Genomic DNA, 20,825 nt, shown 5'->3' on the forward strand with positions numbered 1-20,825 from the left:
ATAACAGAATTTCAATATATATAAAGCAAAAGTTGACAGAACTAAAGAGAGAAATAGACAAATCTGCAATTGTAATTGGAGATTTTAAGACTCCTTCACAATAACTGACAGAACAATTAGCAAAAAAAATCAATAAAGCTATAAAAGATCTGAGTGACACTATCAACCACCTTAACGTAATTGATATTTATAGCACATTATACCAACAACTTCAGAACACACAGTCTTTGTCAGTGCACATGGAAAAGTTTACTAAGATAGGCATATGCTAGGTCATAAAATAAGTCAAAAATTTCAAAAGACTATAACCTTAATGAATATGTTCACTAATAACAAAATTAAATTAGTAAAAATAACATCTGAAAAAGTCCCAAATATTTAGAAATTAAATAACCCATGAGTCTAAGAAGAAATCACAAGGGAAACGAGACAATATTAAAAAATCATGGCCAGGCACGGTGGCTCACAGCTGTAATCCTAGCACTCTGGGAGGCTGAGGTGGGAGGATCCCATGAGCCCAGAAGTTTGAGACCAGCCTGAGCAAGAGCGAGACCCCATCTCTACTAAAAACAAAAAAGCAGGCGTGGTGGCACACATCTGTAGTCCCAGCTACCTGCGAGTTTGAGGCAGGAGGATCACTTGAGCCCAGGAGTTTGATGTTGCAGTGAGCTACGATTATGCCACTGCACTCTAGCAGGGTGACAGAGCAAGACTCTGTCTCAAAAAAAAAAAAGAGGCTGGGCATGGTGGCTCACGCCTGTAATCCTAGCATTCTGGGAGGCTGAGGTGGGAGGATCGCTTGAGCTCAGGAGTTCGAGACCAGCCTGAGCAAGAGCGAGACCCCGTCTCTACTAAAAATAGAAAGAAATTAACTGGACAACTAAAAATATATAGAAAAAATTAGCCAGGCATGGTGGCACATGCCTGTAGTCCCAGCTACTTGGGAGGCTGAAGCAGAAGGATTGCTTGAGCCCAGGAGTTTGAGGTTGCTGTGAGCTAGGCTGATGCAATGGCACTCTAGCCAGGTTGACAGAGCGGGACTCTGCCACAAAAAAAAAAAAAAAAAAAAAAGGGCAGAAAGGAAATAATAAGGATAAAAGCAGAAATTCATGAAAGTATACACTAAAAAATCCATTATTATTATCTACTAGAAAGGACCCAGACAAGTTATTGCTGCCCTGAGAATTCACTAGGAATTTGATAGAATCAACATGGACTAATGGTTCTATAAATCATTTGATGCTCAAAATAATAACCTGTGTTTCAAGAGAATGGTGCGTGAGAAATGTGGTTAAATATTATGTATTGTCCTAGGCTACTTCTGACCCAAATATTACAAAGGGTAAACTTCCTTGAAGATGTTCATCTTTATCAAAATTTCCAACACCTTTTATGTACTAAGTAAAAACTTAGGACAAATTAAACCAATCCAAGTCTACCTAAAAAAGAATCAAAAGTAGTAACAGAAACAAGGAGTTCTAGGAAAAGAACCAGATTATTCTGTAGAATTTTGCTCTATATCATAAATATGACAAAATAATTATTACTGATTACTAAGGTTAATGATCTAAAAATTGTATGACTAAATCTACTAGCGGTCCCATAATTCCATTCATCCACTCCTTCTTCCTCAGTAAATCCCCAAAAGTTAGTTGGGCACACCTGACCAAATAAAGACTAGATTTCAAAGCTTCCTCTGCAGCTAATTGTGATCTGCACCTAGGTGTGACCACGGTACTAAGTTCTAGCCAGTGGGATAAAAGTGAAAGCAATGTGTGCTCTTTCTAGGAAATCACTTTAAAAACAGAGAGCCTTCCTTTCTCCTTCCTATTCTTCCTTTCTGTTTACTAGAATATGATGTGATGGCTGATTTTAGAGTAAGCCAACTTCCACAGATAGAAAATCATCAAGATAAAAGAATATTTATAAATGAGAGGGGAATTTATATCATCAAAGTCTCAAAAAGGCTGTTTAAGATATTAAAACAGCTAAAAATTATCAAGTGAATTATAGAAAATCTGATGTCACTGTAACATTGCATACTTACTAACCCAAACAACAAAAATATACTAACCTGGGATGTTCTGGTATATTCTTCATATAGCCTATCATACTCTTTACTCTTTTCCTGATACTGAGAGTGGTACTCTTGCAGTTTTTTACCTACTGCATCAATGTTATCTTCTTTTACCAACTGATCCTATAGAGTAAACAAAAGAAATAAAGAATGTTAACAATTCTGATACATGAATTTTCCCATATCTATTTTTTAGGGAAAATATCACCTTAACCATCTATTTATTTTTAAATTATATTTCTACTATAGAAGTTTAAGTCACCATATTAGCATCAAGCATGTAAAGACACTAAATCTTTTGTTAACACTAAGGTCAGCCTTTAAATCACATCAAAATAATGAAAACTTTAAAAATTAAGAAATGAAGCATAAACAGAAAGATTTTATATGAAGTTAGTAAGTACATGCAACAAGTATTACAGAAGGGTCATCACAAAATAAGCTCCAAAAATATCTAAAATCTTAAGTAGGAAATTTAAAATCACTACATTTCTTTTTTTTTTAAACTGATAAGTCTGGTAAATAGAATCAAGTAATGCTGTTAAATAATGAGTTGCTCAACAGCTATCAAGGACTTCTATAATCATACCTGTTGGTATCTGGACACTGGGTACGTCAGCTTCACATCAAGTTTGGGATTGTACTGAGCAAGAGATTCATGATGATAGTGGTTAATGAGCTCCACCACAGAATTAAATGTCAGAGGATCAGAAAAACCATATTTACCATCCCGATGATAGATCTTTATTAACTTATTATTGCCTCCCTTCCTGTGAAAAACAAAACAACAACTGTAGACTTTTCCCCAAATTCTATTAAAGTATGAAGTACTACTTTCATATGGAGATGTGAAAGCTTGGTGTCACAAAATAAAGAAGTTTTACGATGCTAATGAGGCTGGAAGAAGTAAAAGGGCATATATAATTATGTGTGTAAAAGTATATGTAATATCATATTGTATTCACACCTACTTTTTTGTCCATAAAATGTAGGCATTGAAAGTTATTGAAAGTCAACGTATCTACATAGCATTTAATATCCAATAAATTTAGCTCCCAAAAAATCACTTAACAGAAGCAAATTGTATCTTTTGTTTATTTTCTGAATGAATTTTCTAATTTAAATTCTATAATATTTTCTCAGGGAGAACAGATAATCTCTTTAGGACCTAAAGCTAGGTGGTGGTTATGTCTTTGCAGAGGAAGTAGATGCCATCTCCATATGAAGGGGATGATAAACATTTGTCACATACTCACCAATACACTCAAGTTTTTTTTGTTTTGTTTTGTTTTGTTTTTGAGACAGAGTCTCGCTTTGTTGCCCGGGCTAGAGTGAGTGCCGGGGCGTCAGCCTAGCTCACAGCAACTTCAAACTCCTGGGCTTAAGCAATCCTACCGCCTCAGCCTCCCGAGTAGCTGGGACTACAGGCATGCGCCACCATGCCCGGCTAATTTTTTCTATATATATTTTAGTTGGCCAGATAATTTCTTTCTATTTTTTAGTAGAGACGGGGTCTCGCTCTTGCTCAGGCTGGTCTCGAACTCCTGACCTTGAGCGATCCACCCGCCTCAGCCTCCCAGAGTGCTAGTATTACAGGCGTGAGCCACCGCACCGGGCCTTACACTCAAGGTTTTATTGTTAATATACAAACATAAGCTCCTAGAATGATTTATAGCTGGGTAATTAATCAAGCATCTTACATTATTTTGTCTTTTATACTTGCTTATAATTCTCAGAAATGACTATTCAGGCCATCACAACATATAAATGGTTCAAGTCATTCAACTATTTTATAAAGTATAGCTTTTGAAGAGCTATGTATGTTAGATGAATGTAATTTGATGCTTGATAGTTCAGACCACCTTTGTTTACAGAGTCATACATATTCAAATGGTCCCTTAAAAGGTAATTTATAACCAAAGTTTAAAATAGCAATATTTTATAAGTTCCATAAGGCATAATCTAAAACCATTGCAGGTTGAGTAATTATATCACAGCAAAATGCCATACCATTCTCATTCAACTTTTCTTACAGCAGTATGCAGACGTAGTAGAAAAAATTATGCCTCCGTATCTATCTCATACTATTATACATGATAAATGAGGATTTGAACCTATGGATTGATTTCAATTAAACAATGCTAATGGGTTCAAAAATACAGTTAGATTGACTTTCCCCCTTCTCACTACTACACTTGACTAGCCTAAAAAAAATTTAAAAAAAAATATATATATAGTTAGATAGAATGAACAATATTTGATAGCACAACAAAGTGACTATAATCAACAGTAAGTTATAGTATACTTTAAAATAACTAAAAGAGTGGAATTGAAATGTTCCTAACACAAAAAAAATGATAAATGCCTGAGGTGATAGATAGCCTAATTACCCAGATTTGATTAAATTCATTGTATGCCTATATCAAAACATCACATGTACCCTTATAAAGATACACAACTAGTATGTACCCATAATAATTAAAAAGGAAAAATATTTTAAAAAATAAATTAATTAAACAATGCTTAGAAGGTCAGTATTTAGATGGATAATGAACTATTTCTATAAAATGTACATTAGAAGGACCATCTAATCATATGTAGTTACTATAGGTATGTACACACACACATATACTCACAATAAATGCAAGCTAGTCTCTCTGTTAAAGTTAAAAGGCATTCATTCATTCAAAAAAATGTACTGAACATCTACTGTGTACCAGGAATTATATGACGACCTGCAGATACTATGATAAACAAGTCAGGTACAGTCCATGTTCTCATGGGTCTTTCAGTTTTAAGAGCCTGAGAAATAGATCGCCATCTTTCAGTTTATTAAAGAGGATAAAAAATTCCTCAAGATATAACATAAAAATAAACTAGATATATCAAATGGTGGTAAGTCTATTAGAAAAAAATAAAGCAGAGTAAAGGGAAGAGATAGTTCTAGTGGTGGAAGGATTGCTATTTTACATATGTTCCTCAAGGAAAACTTCTCTGTTCAAGTGACATTTGAGCAGAGTCCTAAATGAAGTGAGAGTATTAGCACAGAAGATACCTGAGGGAAAGGTTTTCTAGGCAGAGGGAACAGTAAGTGCAAAGCCCCTGAGGTAGGAGCATGCTTGGAATGTTCAAGGAACAGACAGAGGCTAGTGATGCCCAGGCTGAATGAGCAAAAGGAAGAGTAGTAAGAGACAAAGTAAGAGATGTAAAAGGAGCTTAGCTCACGTAATAACAGCCTGTAGGCTACTGTAAGGGCTTTGGCTTTTACTAAGTGAGATGGGGAGACACAAGAGGTTTTGAGTAAAATGATATAATCTATTTTGTGGTTTAACACATTAACTGCCATAAGAGTTGTATTTAACTCACTCTAGTTTTGACCCTGGGGCCGAGTGAAGCATATATAAAATCTTGTTGATATTCTTATTGTTACAATTAATATTCACAACTTAATTTTTAAAATGTGGATTAAATGAATAGAAGTCAATCAATTTCATTTGTCTATGTATGTTTACCTTTAAATTACATTCGAAGTTTTTATTCTATTTTCGTAATAAAACACTGTGGGCCCAAGGGAAAGTTTCTGGGGGTTTTTTGTGTGTGTGTGGCAGTAAATGTGTTAAAAGACTCACTCTAGCTGCAAAGTTGAGGAAAAACTGTTCAGGCCAGCATGGTGGCTCATGCCTGTAAACCCAGCACTTAGGGAGGCTGAGGCAGGAGGATTGCTTGAGCCCAGGAGTTTGAGACCAACCTGGGCAAGAGCAAGACCCTGTCACTACAAAAAATAAAAAAATTTAGCCGAGTATGGTGGCATGCACCTGTAGTCCCAGCTACTTGGGAGTCTGAGACAGAAGGATCATTCGCCCAAGAGTTTGAGGTTATAGTGAGCTATGATGACGCCACTGCACTCTACCCAGGGCAAGCGTGAGACTCTGTCTCAAAAAAAAAAAGAAAAGAGAAGACTGTTCAAAGTGGGCAGGGGTAGAAGTGGAAAGACCAGTTGAGAAACTGCTATAAAAATCTAGGAAAGATGGCCAGACATGCCTCACGCCTGTAATCCTAGCACTCTGGGAGGTTGAGGTGGGAGGATTGCTTGAGCTTAGGAGTTGGAGACCAGCCTAAGCAAGAGTGAGACCCAGTCTCTACTAAAAATATTAAAAAGTTAGCTGGGCGTCGTGCGGTGCACCTGTAGTACAGCTACTTGGGAGGCTGAGGCAGGAGGATTGCTTGAGCCCAGGAGTTTGAGGTTGCTGTGAGCTAGGCTGATGCCATGGCACTCTACTCAGGGCAATGGAGACTCTGTCCAAAAAAAACAAAACAAAACAAAAAAAAAACAAACACAACTAGGCAAGAGGTGATGGTGTTTTAGACAAGGGTAGTAGCAGTGGAGATGAGAAATGGTGAGATTCTTAATACTTTTTTTTTTTTCTTTTTGAGACGGCTAGAGTATAGTTGTGTCATCATAGCTCACTGCAGCTTTAAACTCCCAGGTTCAAGCAATCCTCCTGCCTCAGCCTTCCAAGTCGCTGGGACTACAGGTAACAGCACCATGTCTGGCTAAGTTTTCTATTTTTAGTAGAGATCGGGTCTCACTCTTGCTCAAGCTGGTCTCGAACTCCTGAGCTCAAAAGATCCTCCCACCTCGGCCTTCTAGAGTACTAGGATTTACAGGTTAGCCACAGTGCCCGGTCCTCATTTTGAGGAGAGGGATGACAGGATTTGCTGATGGCTTGGGATATGGTTATGAGAGAAAGAGACAAGATAAAGATGACTTCAAGGTTTTTATCTTAAGCAATTAGAAGAATGGAATCATCATTTATTGACATGAAAAAGGCTATATAAAAAGAACACGTTCAAAGGGGAAAAAATCTGGTTTTAGACATGTTAAATTTGACATACCTACTGAACATTCAAAAGCAGATGATCCAGCATAGCAGCCTACTTAAAGAGTATAAAGTTCAGGAGAAAGGTCTGAGCTAAAGATATAAATTTTCTTTCTTTTCTTTCTTTCTTTTTTTTTTGGGGGGGGGGGTTGCCCAGGCTACAGTGCAGTGGCGCGATCATAGCAAGGCAACCTTGAACTCCTGGGCTCAATCAATTCTCCTGCGTCAGCCTCCCACCCAGCTTACACCACCGTTTAGTTGTCAGGGACATGAGGAAGAACTAGAAATGGAAACCAAGAAGGAGCAATTAATAGAGAACCAAGAGCATGATATTCTAAAAACTACTTTTTTTTACAGACAGGGTCTCCTACTGACCCAGGCTGGAGTGCAGTGGCCCAATCATAGCTTGGGCCAAGGGATCCTCCTGGACTCCAGGAATCCTCCTGCCTCAGCCTCTCAAGTAGCTGGAACTATAGACATACGCCACAATGCTTGGCTAATTTTTTTTATTTTTTGTAGCAATGAGGTCTCACTATGCTGGTCTTGAATTCCTAACCTCAAGTGATACTTCCACCTTGGCCTCCTAAAGTCCTGTAATTCCAGGCATGAGCCACTGCACCTGGCCACAAAAACCAATTTTTTAAAAAAGCATTTCAACAAAGAGGAAATTATCAACTGAGTCCAATGACAATTGGGTTTGGCAAAGTAGAGATCACTAAGTGACCCTGATGAAATGGTTTCAGTAGAATGGTCAGGATAGAAGCCTGACTGGCATGCATTCAAGAAAATGGAAGAGGACGTTAGTACTTTGAGACAGGAGTCTGCCAACCTCTTCATTTGTTGGCAAATTAATAAACTCCTCTTTCTTTTTCCTCAAACTACTTGTCCTTGTTCTTCTGATGTGGCCTCAGGGGCAAGAGCCAAACTTTCAGTAATAGAATTTGGCGTCCCTGTGTGGGCCCATTAGTGCCCTGGTGGAATGGCAGGGAGCAGCCTTGGGTCAAAGCCGTGGGTCTTCACGGGTAGGAACAACTTCTTTTCAAAATAAGAGACCAAGGGATGGCCCCAGCAGCTGCCAGAGCCTGTTTTAGTTCCAGGGAACTCCCACCTCTGTTTCCCCAAAGTAGACACACCTCCCCGCAACCTGAACTGAGTTGAGAAGAAATAAATGGATTTGGGAAGTGTCAGGACACCAGGCCATTTTTTGGGTCCCTGCCCCAGCTGGAAGCAGAGAAGTGGGAGGGACCCTATAAAGTGCCTCTAACAACTCACACCTCGTTGAATACAGTTGTGAGAAGTGAAACCTTGGGTCCATCATACCAAAGTAAAGAGGTATAGCCCTTAGTGGAGAGGCTAACCTTAGGCAATCTAAAGTATTTGCTGGAGAAAAAGAAAAAAAAATGAAAATGTGGATTAAAAAAAAGAAAATGGAAGAAGCGTTAGAATGCCATAGACAACATATCTCAAGGAATACTGCTGTAAACGAGAGCAGAGAAATAGGGAAATAGCTAGAAAGGGATATAGGGTCAAAGGAATTTTCTTTCTTTGTTATTCTTAAATGAGAGATAACACAGCACATTTATATGTTGATAGAAATTGGCCAGTAGTGAGACAAAAATTGTTGATCAAAAAAAGAGGACAAGATGATTCCTAGAGTGATGTCCTAGAGTGAATTAGAGGCATAGGATGGGATCCTATTCACAAACAGAGATGTAGACCCTGGACATGGACATGAACAGTTATCCACTGGAACAAAAGAAAGGCAGAGTATTCACACTAATGTGTAAATATGTTGATAGTTATGGCAACAGAAGCAAAAGGGAATTCTTTTCTGTGTCCATGTTATCAGTGAAATATAAAGCAAGTTCTTTAGTTAAACGGGGGAAAGTTGTCGATTTGAAGAGAAAAAAAAGAACATATGAAATTGTCATATAGGAAAGTGGGAGGGCAAATGGATTGTGGAAATGGTGAAGTCAAGCTGGGCGGTTTTAAAAGCCCACTTAAGGTTAGCAGTCACGAATTTAATGTGAGACCAGTCGGTGTGGTAGTGTCTTTTTCTCCACATTCAGCAGCCCAGGTATAGGCAAGGACTAAGTAGAGTAGTGAATTTAACAAGTGTTGGCATTTAGTTAAGTGACTATAATGGAGGGATCCCGAGAGGGGCAAGTTTGTTGAGGATATAGTCACACAGGTAATTTTAATAATGGACCACAGACTCTAAGCAGAGAGGAGAGAAGGAATGAAGGAATTGAAGAATAGTGAACTTTTTTTTAATTCCTTCCAGGGCCCCTTCCCTCTCAGCTCACCACTCCATCAGGCACAGGTCAGCTAATAGCCTCTTCCCCACACTCCCCCTGAATTTTTAATTATAGATGTTTCTCCCTCACTATAATATTGAACGGAAGAATCATGATGTTCCTCTTTATATTCCAGAACCTAGCCCAATGCCTGACAGACAGCAGATTCTTAAAAATTTATTAAGTATCCAGACTTTCTACAATGAATATTATTTACCAATTTAATATAAATAAATAACAGTTATCGAACTGAAAAACCCCTACTTCCTCACCACTTACTCTCTATAGTCTGGTTTCACTCTCACTCCTCTCATTTGAGAGTCACCAATGACTCTGACCAAATTCAGACTCTGCCCCTTTGCTCTGCATCCCAGGCCTTCCCTCTCTTCCGCCACCTTCCTTTTTAATATTTTATCCTCCCATGACTTTGATGACACTACTCTTTTCTTTCAACCTCTCAAACTACTCTTCCTGTTTCCTTCCTGACTCTAAACACCATTATTCCCCTAAAAACATACCTTCAGCCTCTACTTTTTTTCCTTCTATATACTCTTTTCTTAAAATCCCATTTACTCTATGCATAAAAGTGACTTGATACTTTCTGGCCCTATACTCTCTCCTAAGCATTAAACCTAAATCTCTAGCTATATCCTAGATACATTTTTACCTTGCAGCTCTGGAGCAGCTAAAAATCAATATCTGGACATCATTCAAGCATTTGTGTTGTCACCTAAGGGGTGGGACTTTCAGTAGCAGGGGTGCTGGGGAAACCGTTGTGGGCCAGAGCAGCACTCTTCCTTTCTAATCTGCCATTTACTGTGGAATTGCCATCAAGATGCAGATTTTCATAAAAACCCTTATGGGGAAGACCATCATTTTTGAGGTCGAACCCTCGGACACAATATAAAAAGTAAAAGCCAAGATCCCGCATAAGGAAGGAATTCCTCCTTATCAGCAAAGACTGATTTTTGCTGGCAAGCAACTGGAAGATGGATGTCCTTTGTCAGACCACAACATTCAAAAGGAGCTCACTTTTCATCTTGTGTTGAGATGTCATTTGTGATGGTGCTAAGAAAAGGAAGAAGTCTTACATAACTCCCAAGAAGAATAAACGTAAGAGAAAGAAGGTTAAGCTGGCTGTCCTGAAATACTATAAGGTGGGAGTGAGAATGGCAAAACTAGTATTCTTTGTTGGGAGTGTCCTTCAGATGAATGTGGTGCTGGAGTTTTTATGGCCAGCCACTTTGATAGACATCATTGTGGCAAATGTTGTCTAACTTACTGCTTCAACAAACCAGAAGATAAGTAATTGTGTATGAGCTAATAAAAGACATATAAGCTAACAACAAAAAAAATCAGTATCTATCCCTTCTTCACCAATAAAACAACTGCTCCTCACTTTCCTATTTCTACAAATGACACATTCAGGCCGGGCGCGGTGGCTCACGCCTGTAATCCTAGCACTCTGGGAGGCCGAGGTGGGCGGATTGTTTGAGCTCAGGAGTTCGAGACCAGCCTGAGCAAGAGCGAGACCCCACCTCTACTAAAAATAGAAAGAAATTATATGGACAGCTAAATATATATATAGAAAAAATTAGCCGGGCATGGTGGCGCATGCCTGTAGTCCCAGCTACTCGGGAGGCTGAGACAGGAGGATCGCTTGAGCTCAGGAGTTTGAGGTTGCTGTGAGCTAGGCTGACGCCACGGCACTCACTCTAGCCTGGGCAACAGAGTGAGACTCTGTCTCAAAAAAAAAAAAAAAAAAAAAAAAACATAAAAAAACATAAAACAAATGACACATTAATTCTAAGCCTAGCAGGCTCAAACCACAGTCACCCTCAACTCCCCCTCAACCTTATACCTCTTCTATTGCCAAATTCCTTTTGGTGTCAACTACACATTGCCTTCTGGCTCCTTAACTCCTTTCCTAGAGCCACTCTCCTAGGTAACTGTGTATTCAATCATTTGATTATGTCATTCCCCTGTTTGAAACCCTTTATCAAATTTTTTTTTTGAGACAAGGTCTCACTATGTTGGACTCAAACTCCTGGGCTCAAGCAATCCTCCCACTTCAGCCTCCCAAGTAGCTGGGACTACAGGCAAGTGCCACCATACCTGGCTAATTTTTTGGCACTTAGGAATAAAATTCAAATTCCTTACCATGGCTTATTAAGCTCACTACAATCTTGGTCCTTCCTAATTTTAACTTCATCTCCTATGACTCTCTGGTTCACACTGTAAGCCAGCTACAAAGGTCTTTGTATTTATTGGATCCACCAAATCTTTACCAAATTGATGTCTTTGCATTTTTTATTCTCTCTCCCTGAAATACTTTTCTGGCTGGCTCTTTCTAACTCTTCAGTTCTCAGACAGAACTGAACTCTTCAGAGAGGCCCTCCTTCTAAAAACTACCTTAAATTCCCTTTCCTTGATGGGAGCAGTGGCTCACACCTGTAATCCTAGTGCTCTGGGAGGCTGAGGCAGGAGGATTGCTTGAGGCCAGGAGTTCATGACCAGCCTGAGCAAGAGTGAGATCTGTCTCTACTAAAAATAGAAAAATTAGCCGGGCATGGTGGCCTATGCCTGTAGTCCCCACTACTCGGAAGGCTGAGGCAGGAGGATTGTTGAGCCCCAGAGTTGGAGGTTATAGTGAGCTGTGATAACATCACTGCACTCTAGCCCAGGCAACAAAATGAGACCCTGTTTAAAAAAAAAAAAAAAAAAATTTTTTAACTCCCTTTCCTCATATTCTCTATCATATAACCCTGAGTATCCCTATATGAGCACTTCATACACTATGAAGTTATCACATTTCTTTTTTATGTGTTTGTCTTCTTCTCCCCAATCTCACCCCTGCCACCAAAAATATAAACACTCTAGAGAGACCATCTCTGTCTTATTCATCATTCCTTTACCGAGAACAGTACCTGGAACATTGTGGGCACATAATAAATATTAAATGAAGAATAAATCCTATTCTGAATCACCATTACTTCTCAATTCATAATAGCCTTCTAATTCATTACTAGTATCTGTCTTCTTTAATCTACTAAAATATATCCTGATCACAACTTCCTTGCTGAATAAAATGCAATGGTTCTCCCTGCCTACCTACAATATTAGATACAAACTCCAAATTTTAGAATTCAAGGCCTTTTCCACATGACCCCTTTCCAATGTTCCATCCCCTACCACTTCCTCCTCTTTACAATCTTAACCCTCTAGCCAAACAGGACTGCATCTCATAGAACATGGCTATACTTTCTTACCTCCATAGCTCTTCTCCTATCATTATCTATTCTTGCAACTCTGCTCCCAGTTTCCACATGTCCAAACCTACCCTCTTCTTCAAGATGCATTACAAATACAATTTATTCCATGAAGGTCAGCTTTCTATATTCTCTTAACAGTATGTCTCCTTTACTCATTTCAGGACTCAAAGCATATTGTTTGAACCTCTCCTGCTATTTTAACTTTCATTCAAAGCATTTTCTTATTCTCTTTGCCCTCACTAGCCTATATGTTCATTGAGACAAAAGTTTTAACTCTTTGTTAGAATCTTTGCAGAGTAACTGGCACTGAGCTATAAGTATTTATTAAATTGAATTAAGATCATCACTTCCTGCCTTGCAAAATCTATCAAGGACCAGTTCAACTGGCATTTCCTCTGAGAAACTTTCTCTTTGTCTTTCTCTCATTTAGCCTGTCCTTCATTCAGATATTTACTGAGCACCTACTATATGTCAGACCTTATGCTAGATACATGAGAAACTTTTTAACATTCTTGTCAATGTCTATCAAGTAACGAATGAATAAACAAAATGTAGTGTATACATACAATAGAATATTATAAAGCCTTAAAGGGAATGAAATTTTGTAGCTTAATGTAGGAGTAAAACCATTTTCCAGATAAATAAGGAGTATATTCATCCACTTAGTAAGTATTTATTAGGCATCCATTATCTAATGCCTATCCATTATCGGGCACTTATCTAGACATCGGGGATACAGCAATAATTAAACAAAGTCTCCAACCTCAGGGAACTTAAATTCTAATGGGATGATACAGACTAGGTGGGAGGGGAGAACAAAAGACAGTGAGCTGCCCACACAGAGAATTAAACTAGGGTAATGTATATCCTTGGATGTCGTATTGAGTGGTTAAGGAAGACCTAAAGAGAGATCTCAATAACAAAAAGGAACCAACCAAAGATCAGAAAGAACATTCCAGTAGATGGAATAGCTATTGCAAAGGCCCCAAAGTAGGAAGAAGTTTCACATGTATAAGGTAGAGAAAGGCCAGTGGGGCTGAATGTAGAAGGGTGGGGGAGGAGAGGGAGGGAGAGAGGGGAAGATAGAAGAGAAGAGATATAAGAAGTAAATAGAAGCCACTGAATTTTAGACTAGTTTATTTCCTATCCTCTGACATGCAAATGTCTTACCAATAGGTCCAGACCTAGTGAGTGTGCTACTTCATACTCATTTAGGTTCAATCAGTATAATGTCACCAATGCAATGGACCAGTGTGATACCTTGTGGGAGGGAAAGGCGATTAAGATTCCTGAGAACTAAACTGTGACAGGGCTGGAGAGTGGATATACCCAAGTTAGGACAGTGAAGGTATATTGCTGGCCTTGCCAGTGGAAAGCAAACTGCTTCTGATGAACAGGTATAGAGAAAAGCTGCATACCAGGTACCAGGACATTTACTCAGGCAATGAAACCACATCTGGTATAGCAGCTGCAATTGGAGTCACCACTTGGTTAAGCTTAAGATAATCCACTGTCATTCTCCAGGAACCATCTGTCTTCCGCAAAGGCCAAATAAGAGAGTTGAATGGGAATTGTGGTGGGAATTACCACCTCTGCATCTTTCAAGTCCTTGATAGTGGCATTAATCTCTGCAGTCCCTCCAGGAATGTGATATTGTTTTTGATTTACTACTTTCCTAGATAGAGGCAGCTCTAATGGCTTCCATTTGGCTTTTCCCATCATAATATCTTTACTCCACAGGTTAGGGGACCAATGTAGGGATTCTACCAGCTGCTATGTATGTCTATTCCAATTATGTATTCTAGAACTGGGAGAGTAACAACAGGATGAATTTGGGGAACCACTGTGAGTCAGACATATGCTAAAACTCCACTGATCACCTGACCTCCATAAGCTCCTACTCTGACTAGAGTGCCACAGTGACATTTTGGGTCTCCTGGAATCAGTATCAGTTCAGATCCAGTATTCAGCAGTCCCCAGTGCTGAATAGTTCTTTTTCCCAAACACACAGTTACTCTGGTAAAAGGATATATAAGACCCTTTGGGGAAGGATGGGAGAAAGATTAATAGCATAAATTTTCAGTAGTATATTGGGGTTCTTCCAGGAGAGGACCTGGCCTCCCCTTTGTTCAAGGGGTTTTAGGTCTGTAAACTGGCTCAAATCTCATAATTGATTCAAGGGCCATGATTCTCTGCTTTTATGATTCAAGTTAGACTTCTGATCACTTGACCTGAAAGTTTTCTGCTTATACAGATTAAGGAAGAATTTAGTAGGCTTCCTATCAATTTCATTCTAGGAACACTATGATTAACTAGTCAATGCCATAGGTCTACGTGAGTCAGACTATTCTGATTGTTGCTTTGCCTCTGCTGTCTATTATAGTAACTATGCCCACCTTGCCTTTGTCTGTTGACTGCTTCCACTTGGCCCCTGCCACCCTAGGATCCAATTATTCCCATTGCATTTAAGTTTTTCAGTTGAGTGACTGTGGTTTCCATTGTAAGGTCTGGCCCATAGAGAAGAGAAATCACCGAGTTCTTCAAGGACGTTGGGGCTCCCTTCACAAATCTGTTTCTCAAAGTACTGCTGAAAGGTATATGTTCTGGACTCTCCCCCTTCAGTGTGGGGAGTAGCTTTTAAGTGACAAATCCACTCTAGCATTCCAGTCTCCCAAAGCTTTTGAATCCCTTCCTCTACATTAACTCAGGGGAGACCAGGCATCTCCAACTCACTCACAGTGGGCCATTTTTTGATCCATGTTTCAGCCAACAAACCAAACAAACAGTGCCTTTCCTAAGTCCCTGAACTGTACATTAAATACAGAATCTCTGCTTGGGCCAGTATCAATAAATTTGGCCTGATCCAATTTTATCTTCCTTCCACCATTATCCCACACTCTACATACCTATTCATATACATGTTCCCCCAATTTCTGCTTGTATAAATCAGAAAATCCAAGTAGCTCTTTTGGCACTTAGCATACCTTCTCATGGGTCACACTTTGTACCTCACCTTTAGGGGCCTGCTGGGACTTGAGTTTAATTATAGGTCTAGAAGCAAAGAGGGATGGTGGGAATGGGTCCTGAAGAGAATCAGCATTGTCTTGCTTAGCAACTGCCTCAGGGGAGGCCATTATGGTTTTTTCAGAGTTAATCCCCTCAAACAGAGGTAGAAAAGCAACAGTGGGTAGGGATGGCCTTTCTGCTGTCAAAAAAGATTCATCAGAATGTAGGAGCTCAATGTCCCCAGCCTCCATCAGGGTCTTCTCACAATCCCGATCCCAACCTACACGATCCCATTCTTTCCTAACCAATGCCCTCACCTTAACAGTAAACACCTTGCAAGGCTGAGAGTTCAACTTTGATTGTCATTCAATTAATCACATGATGAGGGCTTGTGCTTGATTTTTGGCAGTTTCAGCTCTGTGGCTACAGGAGAAAAGATTCTGACTCAGGGCACACTTAGAAACTCCTATGCTATTTATGCGGAGCTAGATCTGGAAATCAAATGCCTGAACTCATTCGTTTGTTTCATTACTTTGTCCCGTGACATAAGGAGCAACCAATGCCTTTATAGTCCTTAGTTTTCTATAAATGTTCGAAAGTATCATATACAGAGTTACCAAGTTCCTTACCTCCTATAAAGTGGTAAATTAGGAGTATCAAATGCAGATATATTACACATCTCTATATAAATAGTTCCGGCCATGGTCTATCAGTACTCTCTACTGTTAGAAGTAGAATCCTTAGCATTTGTAGGTTTAAGCAGGCTAGAGAGCCAATTCCAGAAACCCCAAAACCAATTAAGGAAACTTATCCATAAAATTCTGTTCCTCTAGAACCACTCCTGGTACCAAAATCTGTATTAGTCAGGGTTCTCCAGAGAGACAGAACCAATCAATAGGAGATATATCTATATATACACACACACATATATATGAAATACAAGGGAATTGGCTCATGTAATTATAGAGGCTGAGAAGTCCCATGACAGGCCATCTGCAAGCTAGGATGCCAGTAGTGTGATTCAGTCCAAGTCCTAAAGCATTAGAACCAGGGAAGCTGATGGTGTAACACTCAGTCTAAGATTGAAGACCTGAGAACTGAGGGAGAGGAGGAGGGTGCTGGGAATAACTCCTGGAGTCCAAAGGCTGGAGTTCTGATGTCCAAGGGCAGAAGACTGTGTCCTAGCTCCAAGACAGAGAGAAGAAATCCTTTCCTCCTCCTTTTTGTTCTAACTAGGCCCTCAGCAAATTGTATGGTGCCCACACACACTGAAGCAGGGATATTCCTTACTCAGTCCACTGACTCAAATGCTAATCTCCTCTGGAAACACCCCCACAGATACACTCAAAAATAATGCTTTACCAGTTCTCTAAGTATTCCTTAGTCCAGCCAAGTTGACACCTAAACTTAACCATCACATATATATATTTTTTCACTTTATTTTTTTAGAGACAGGGTTTCACTCTGTCACTCAGGCTGGAGAGCAGTGGCACAATCAGAGCTCACTACAGGCTCAAACTCCTGGGCTCAAGCAATCTTCCTGCCTCAGCCTCCCAAGTAGCTAGGACTACAGGTGCGTGCTACCACATCTGGCTAATTGGGTTTTTAATTTTTTGTTGAGACAGTGTCTTACTACATTGCCCAGGCTGGTCTCAACCTCCTGGCCTTCAAGCAATCCTCTCACCTTGGGCTCCCAAAGCACTGGAATTACAGATATGAACCACTGCACCTGGCCCAACCATCACATATATTAATGCCATAGGACAGGACAAGTTCACCTTAGGAGAATAAATATAGAGAAGAAAAGGAGGTCCCAGTCTGAGTCCTGGAACACTTAACATTTAGATTTTAAGCAAAGGAGTAGCCTAGAGTTAGGAAGAAAGTCAGCAGAGTATGATGTCATAACAGCCAAGATAATAAACTGTTTCTAGGAAGAAGTGTCTAATGACTGATGCTGCTAAGAGGTCAGGTAAAGTAAGAACAGAGAAGTGGCCATTGGTTTAGTAGTCCCTGTAGAGTGGTAGAGACAGAAGCCTGAATGGAGTGGGGGAAAAAATGTGTTCAATGAACCACTGTAGAACACTGATTACTCCTTAGCACAATTCAAGTGCTAAGGCATTAACTTCTTAGTGTCTTTACCAGAAACTAATATAGTGCCTCCAAATTTCTAGCATAAAATATGGCATTATTTTTCCTAAACACACTAGGCTGGAAAGGCAGCAAAGAGCTAGATAAATTTGTACTTGAACCATTCCTTTGCCACTGTCTAGCTATGTGACCTTCATGTTAAGCCTCAGTTGCCTCACCTATAAAATAAGAACAGCAATAATGCCCTCATAAAGTTGTGAGAAATAAATGATATATTGCATATAAAGTGCTTAGTATAAGAAAAGTTAACAGTTATGTTGCTGTTATCATTTTGTTTTTTTTTTTTTTTGAGACAGAGTCTCACTTTGTTGCCCAGGCTAGAGTGAGTGCCGTGGCGTCAGCCTAGCTCACAGCAACCTCAAACTCCTGAGCTCAAGTGATCCTCCTGTCTCAGCCTCCCGAGTAGTTGGGACTACAGGCATGTACCACCATGCCCGGCTAATTTTTTCTATATATATATTTTTAGCTGTCCATCTAATTTCTTTCTATTTTTAGTAGAGATGGGGTCTCGCTCTTGCTCAGGCTGGTCTCGAACTCCTGAGCTCAAACGATCCGCCCACCTCGGCCTCCCAGAGTGCTAGGATTACAGGCGTGAGCCACCGCGCCCGGCCTGTTATCATTTTCTTTTCTTTAAATAGTCACTTTAAAAAAAATCATTAAGACTTTATTGTAATTGGGCTATTTTAATCATTAAAATCAAATGTGGAAATAGCTAATATATTTTTTCTTAACATTTTTAAAATGTGTCCCTCTGTATAAATATAGAAAGTCATACATCCACCACTTAAGAGATTCTAATATGCCCACATGGAAGGCATGATACAGGCTTCATCTTCTATGTATCCTTATTAGCCAAAATTACGTTGAGTTCTACTTTCTGCATTAAGGAAAAAATAGGGTTATTGGAAGGATACATTAATAACTTTAGGCTATGACCATGACTTCTATTTCATTCATAATGTCAACTATGTACTTCTTACTCCCTTTCATTTTGGGATTTTAGACTTTTTATTTCATTGCTACATTTAAAAAAGTTGCCATTTTTATATAAGATGTTTAAATATTTAATGTATAGAATAATTAGCTGAAATAAAATTATGTATATAAAATAAACAAAAATATGAAAATTTGTATATATAAAGATTTACATAAAATACAGAAATATCTGTATACCCAGAACCAAAATAATGCTGGGAGAGCACCAGTCAAAAGGCTGAAAAGTACTTACCGCAAAGTCAAAGTATAATCTCCCTGCATTTTTGTTGATGCATCTCGAACCAAGAAGGTACCATCGGGCATGTCCCGTAACTTGTCATTCACCTCCTCCCTGAAGAACAGAATTATAGGAAAATGAAAAAATGTAAGCATTGGTTGTCTTTGCATATTATTATTAAGGCTATTTGGGAGGTGGGTATGTCTGGTTATAGGATCACGAAGGCCTTCAGAGGTAGTTTAGTTCTCCCTAGATATGCTCTGTTTTGATTTTTGTTGTTATGCAATCTAAGGAAGGGCTATTTGATTTTTAAACTCTTCCAGATTTCAGTTGTGTATAGAGGATAGTGTTTCCATTAAGTCCTTACGGCTTCCTTAGGCAGGTCTGAACTTGTAGAGTTTCAGGAAAACACAGCAGCTGTTTAGAAAGGTTATATGTAAGCAACAGTGGCAGCTGAATGGGGGTGTGGGTAGTAGTAGGGAAGGAGGGGAATTTACTAAGTTTATAACTTTCAATATGATATTCTCTAATTTGAATTTATACTGATAAATTCCTTCTTTTTTTTTAATCAGCCAACATCATGCTTTGATGATAAATTCTTTCTGCAGAGTTGTTTCAGGGCTTTAAGGAACACTAGAACACTCAACGAAAATGGCAGGGCATAAAAGACTCTTGAATTACAGTAGAATCATACGATCTTAAAATATAAATTTAAGTAGCATTTAAATATAATAGACTCTTTTATTGTACAATATTAAAATAAAAATGTTCTGATCAATTTTAATATAAAATATATTAAGTCCTGTTCAAAAAATTAAGCACAGAATTACCATATGACCCAACAATTCCACTTCTGGGTATATATGCAAAAGAATTGAAAGCAGGGAATCAAACAGATATTTGTACACCAGTGTTCAAAGCAGTGTTATTCACAACAGCCAAAAGCTGGAAACAATCCAAATGGCCATCAAATTCAAATGTCCAGATGAATGGATAAATAAAAATATAGTATATACATATAATGTGACATTATTCAGCCTTAAAAAGAATGAAATTCTGACACATGCTACACATGAATGAACCTTGAAGATGTGTGAAATAAGTGAAATAAACCAGTCATAAAAGGACAAATATTATATGATTCCACTTATGTGAGGCACCTAGAGTAGCTGAATTCATAAAGACAGGAAATAGAATGGTGGTTGCCAGGGGCTAAGGGAGGGGAGAACAGGAAGTTATTATTTAATGGGTACAGAGTTTCAGTTGGGGAAGATGAAAAAGTTTTAGAGATAGATGGTGGTGATGGTTTACACAACAATGTGAATACATTTAATACCACTGGACTGAACACTTAAAAATAGTTAAAATGGTAAGGGTAAAAAAAAATGAAGTATGTACAACTTTGGTAGAGAGAGAGAAAAGGGAAAAGAAAGGGAAGGACAAGTGTAGTGAGGAATACAGCATCAATCTGGAACCTGATTTCACAGAAATGGAAAGGGCTTCTGGGGAAAAAAAAAAAAAAAAAAAAAAAGGCCAGACGCAGTGGCTCATGTCTGTAATCCCAGCACTTTGGGAGGCCAAGGCGGGAGAATTGCTTTGAGGTCAGGAGTTCAAGGCCAGCCTGAGCAACATAGCAAGATCCTGTCTCTACAAAAAAAAAAAAAAAAAAAAATCAGCCAGGTATGGTAGCCTGCACCCATAGTCCCAACTACTCAGGAGAATCCTTTAAGCCCAGGAGTTAGAGGTTACAGTGAGCTCTGATCAGTGCTACTGCACTCCAGCTGGGTGACAGAGTGAGATCCTGTCTCTAAAAAAGAAAAAAGAAAATACATTTGAGACCCATTAAAACAAAGTTTAATGAGAAGAATAGATAAATAAAAACAAGAAAATATAATATTCAAGTTTTAAAAATATATATATATTTTTCTCTCT

The 20,825-nt window shown here is 38.9% G+C and overlaps 1 protein-coding gene and 1 pseudogene across 7 annotated transcripts in view; one reads left to right on the forward strand and one right to left on the reverse strand.

Annotated features, from left to right (window-relative positions):
* Nucleotides 1-20,825, reverse strand: part of LOC138390622 (phosphatidylinositol 3-kinase regulatory subunit gamma) — a 137,996-nt gene that overhangs the window by 28,665 nt on the left and 88,506 nt on the right. For all 7 annotated transcript variants that reach the window (XM_069479910.1, XM_069479913.1, XM_069479911.1 and 4 more), the window contains 3 exons: nucleotides 18,909-19,007; nucleotides 2,667-2,847; nucleotides 2,075-2,200 (listed from right to left, as the gene is read on the reverse strand). In XM_069479910.1, coding sequence (XP_069336011.1) covers nucleotides 2,075-2,200; nucleotides 2,667-2,847; nucleotides 18,909-19,007 — 406 coding nt within the window. The remainder of the gene's footprint in view (nucleotides 1-2,074; nucleotides 2,201-2,666; nucleotides 2,848-18,908; nucleotides 19,008-20,825) is intronic.
* Nucleotides 10,090-10,582, forward strand: LOC138389489 (ubiquitin-ribosomal protein eS31 fusion protein-like; annotated as a pseudogene).

The sequence above is a fragment of the Eulemur rufifrons genome, chromosome 8 (assembly GCF_041146395.1).
Source record: "Eulemur rufifrons isolate Redbay chromosome 8, OSU_ERuf_1, whole genome shotgun sequence".
In the NCBI taxonomy this organism is placed as follows: Eukaryota; Metazoa; Chordata; class Mammalia; order Primates; family Lemuridae; genus Eulemur; species Eulemur rufifrons.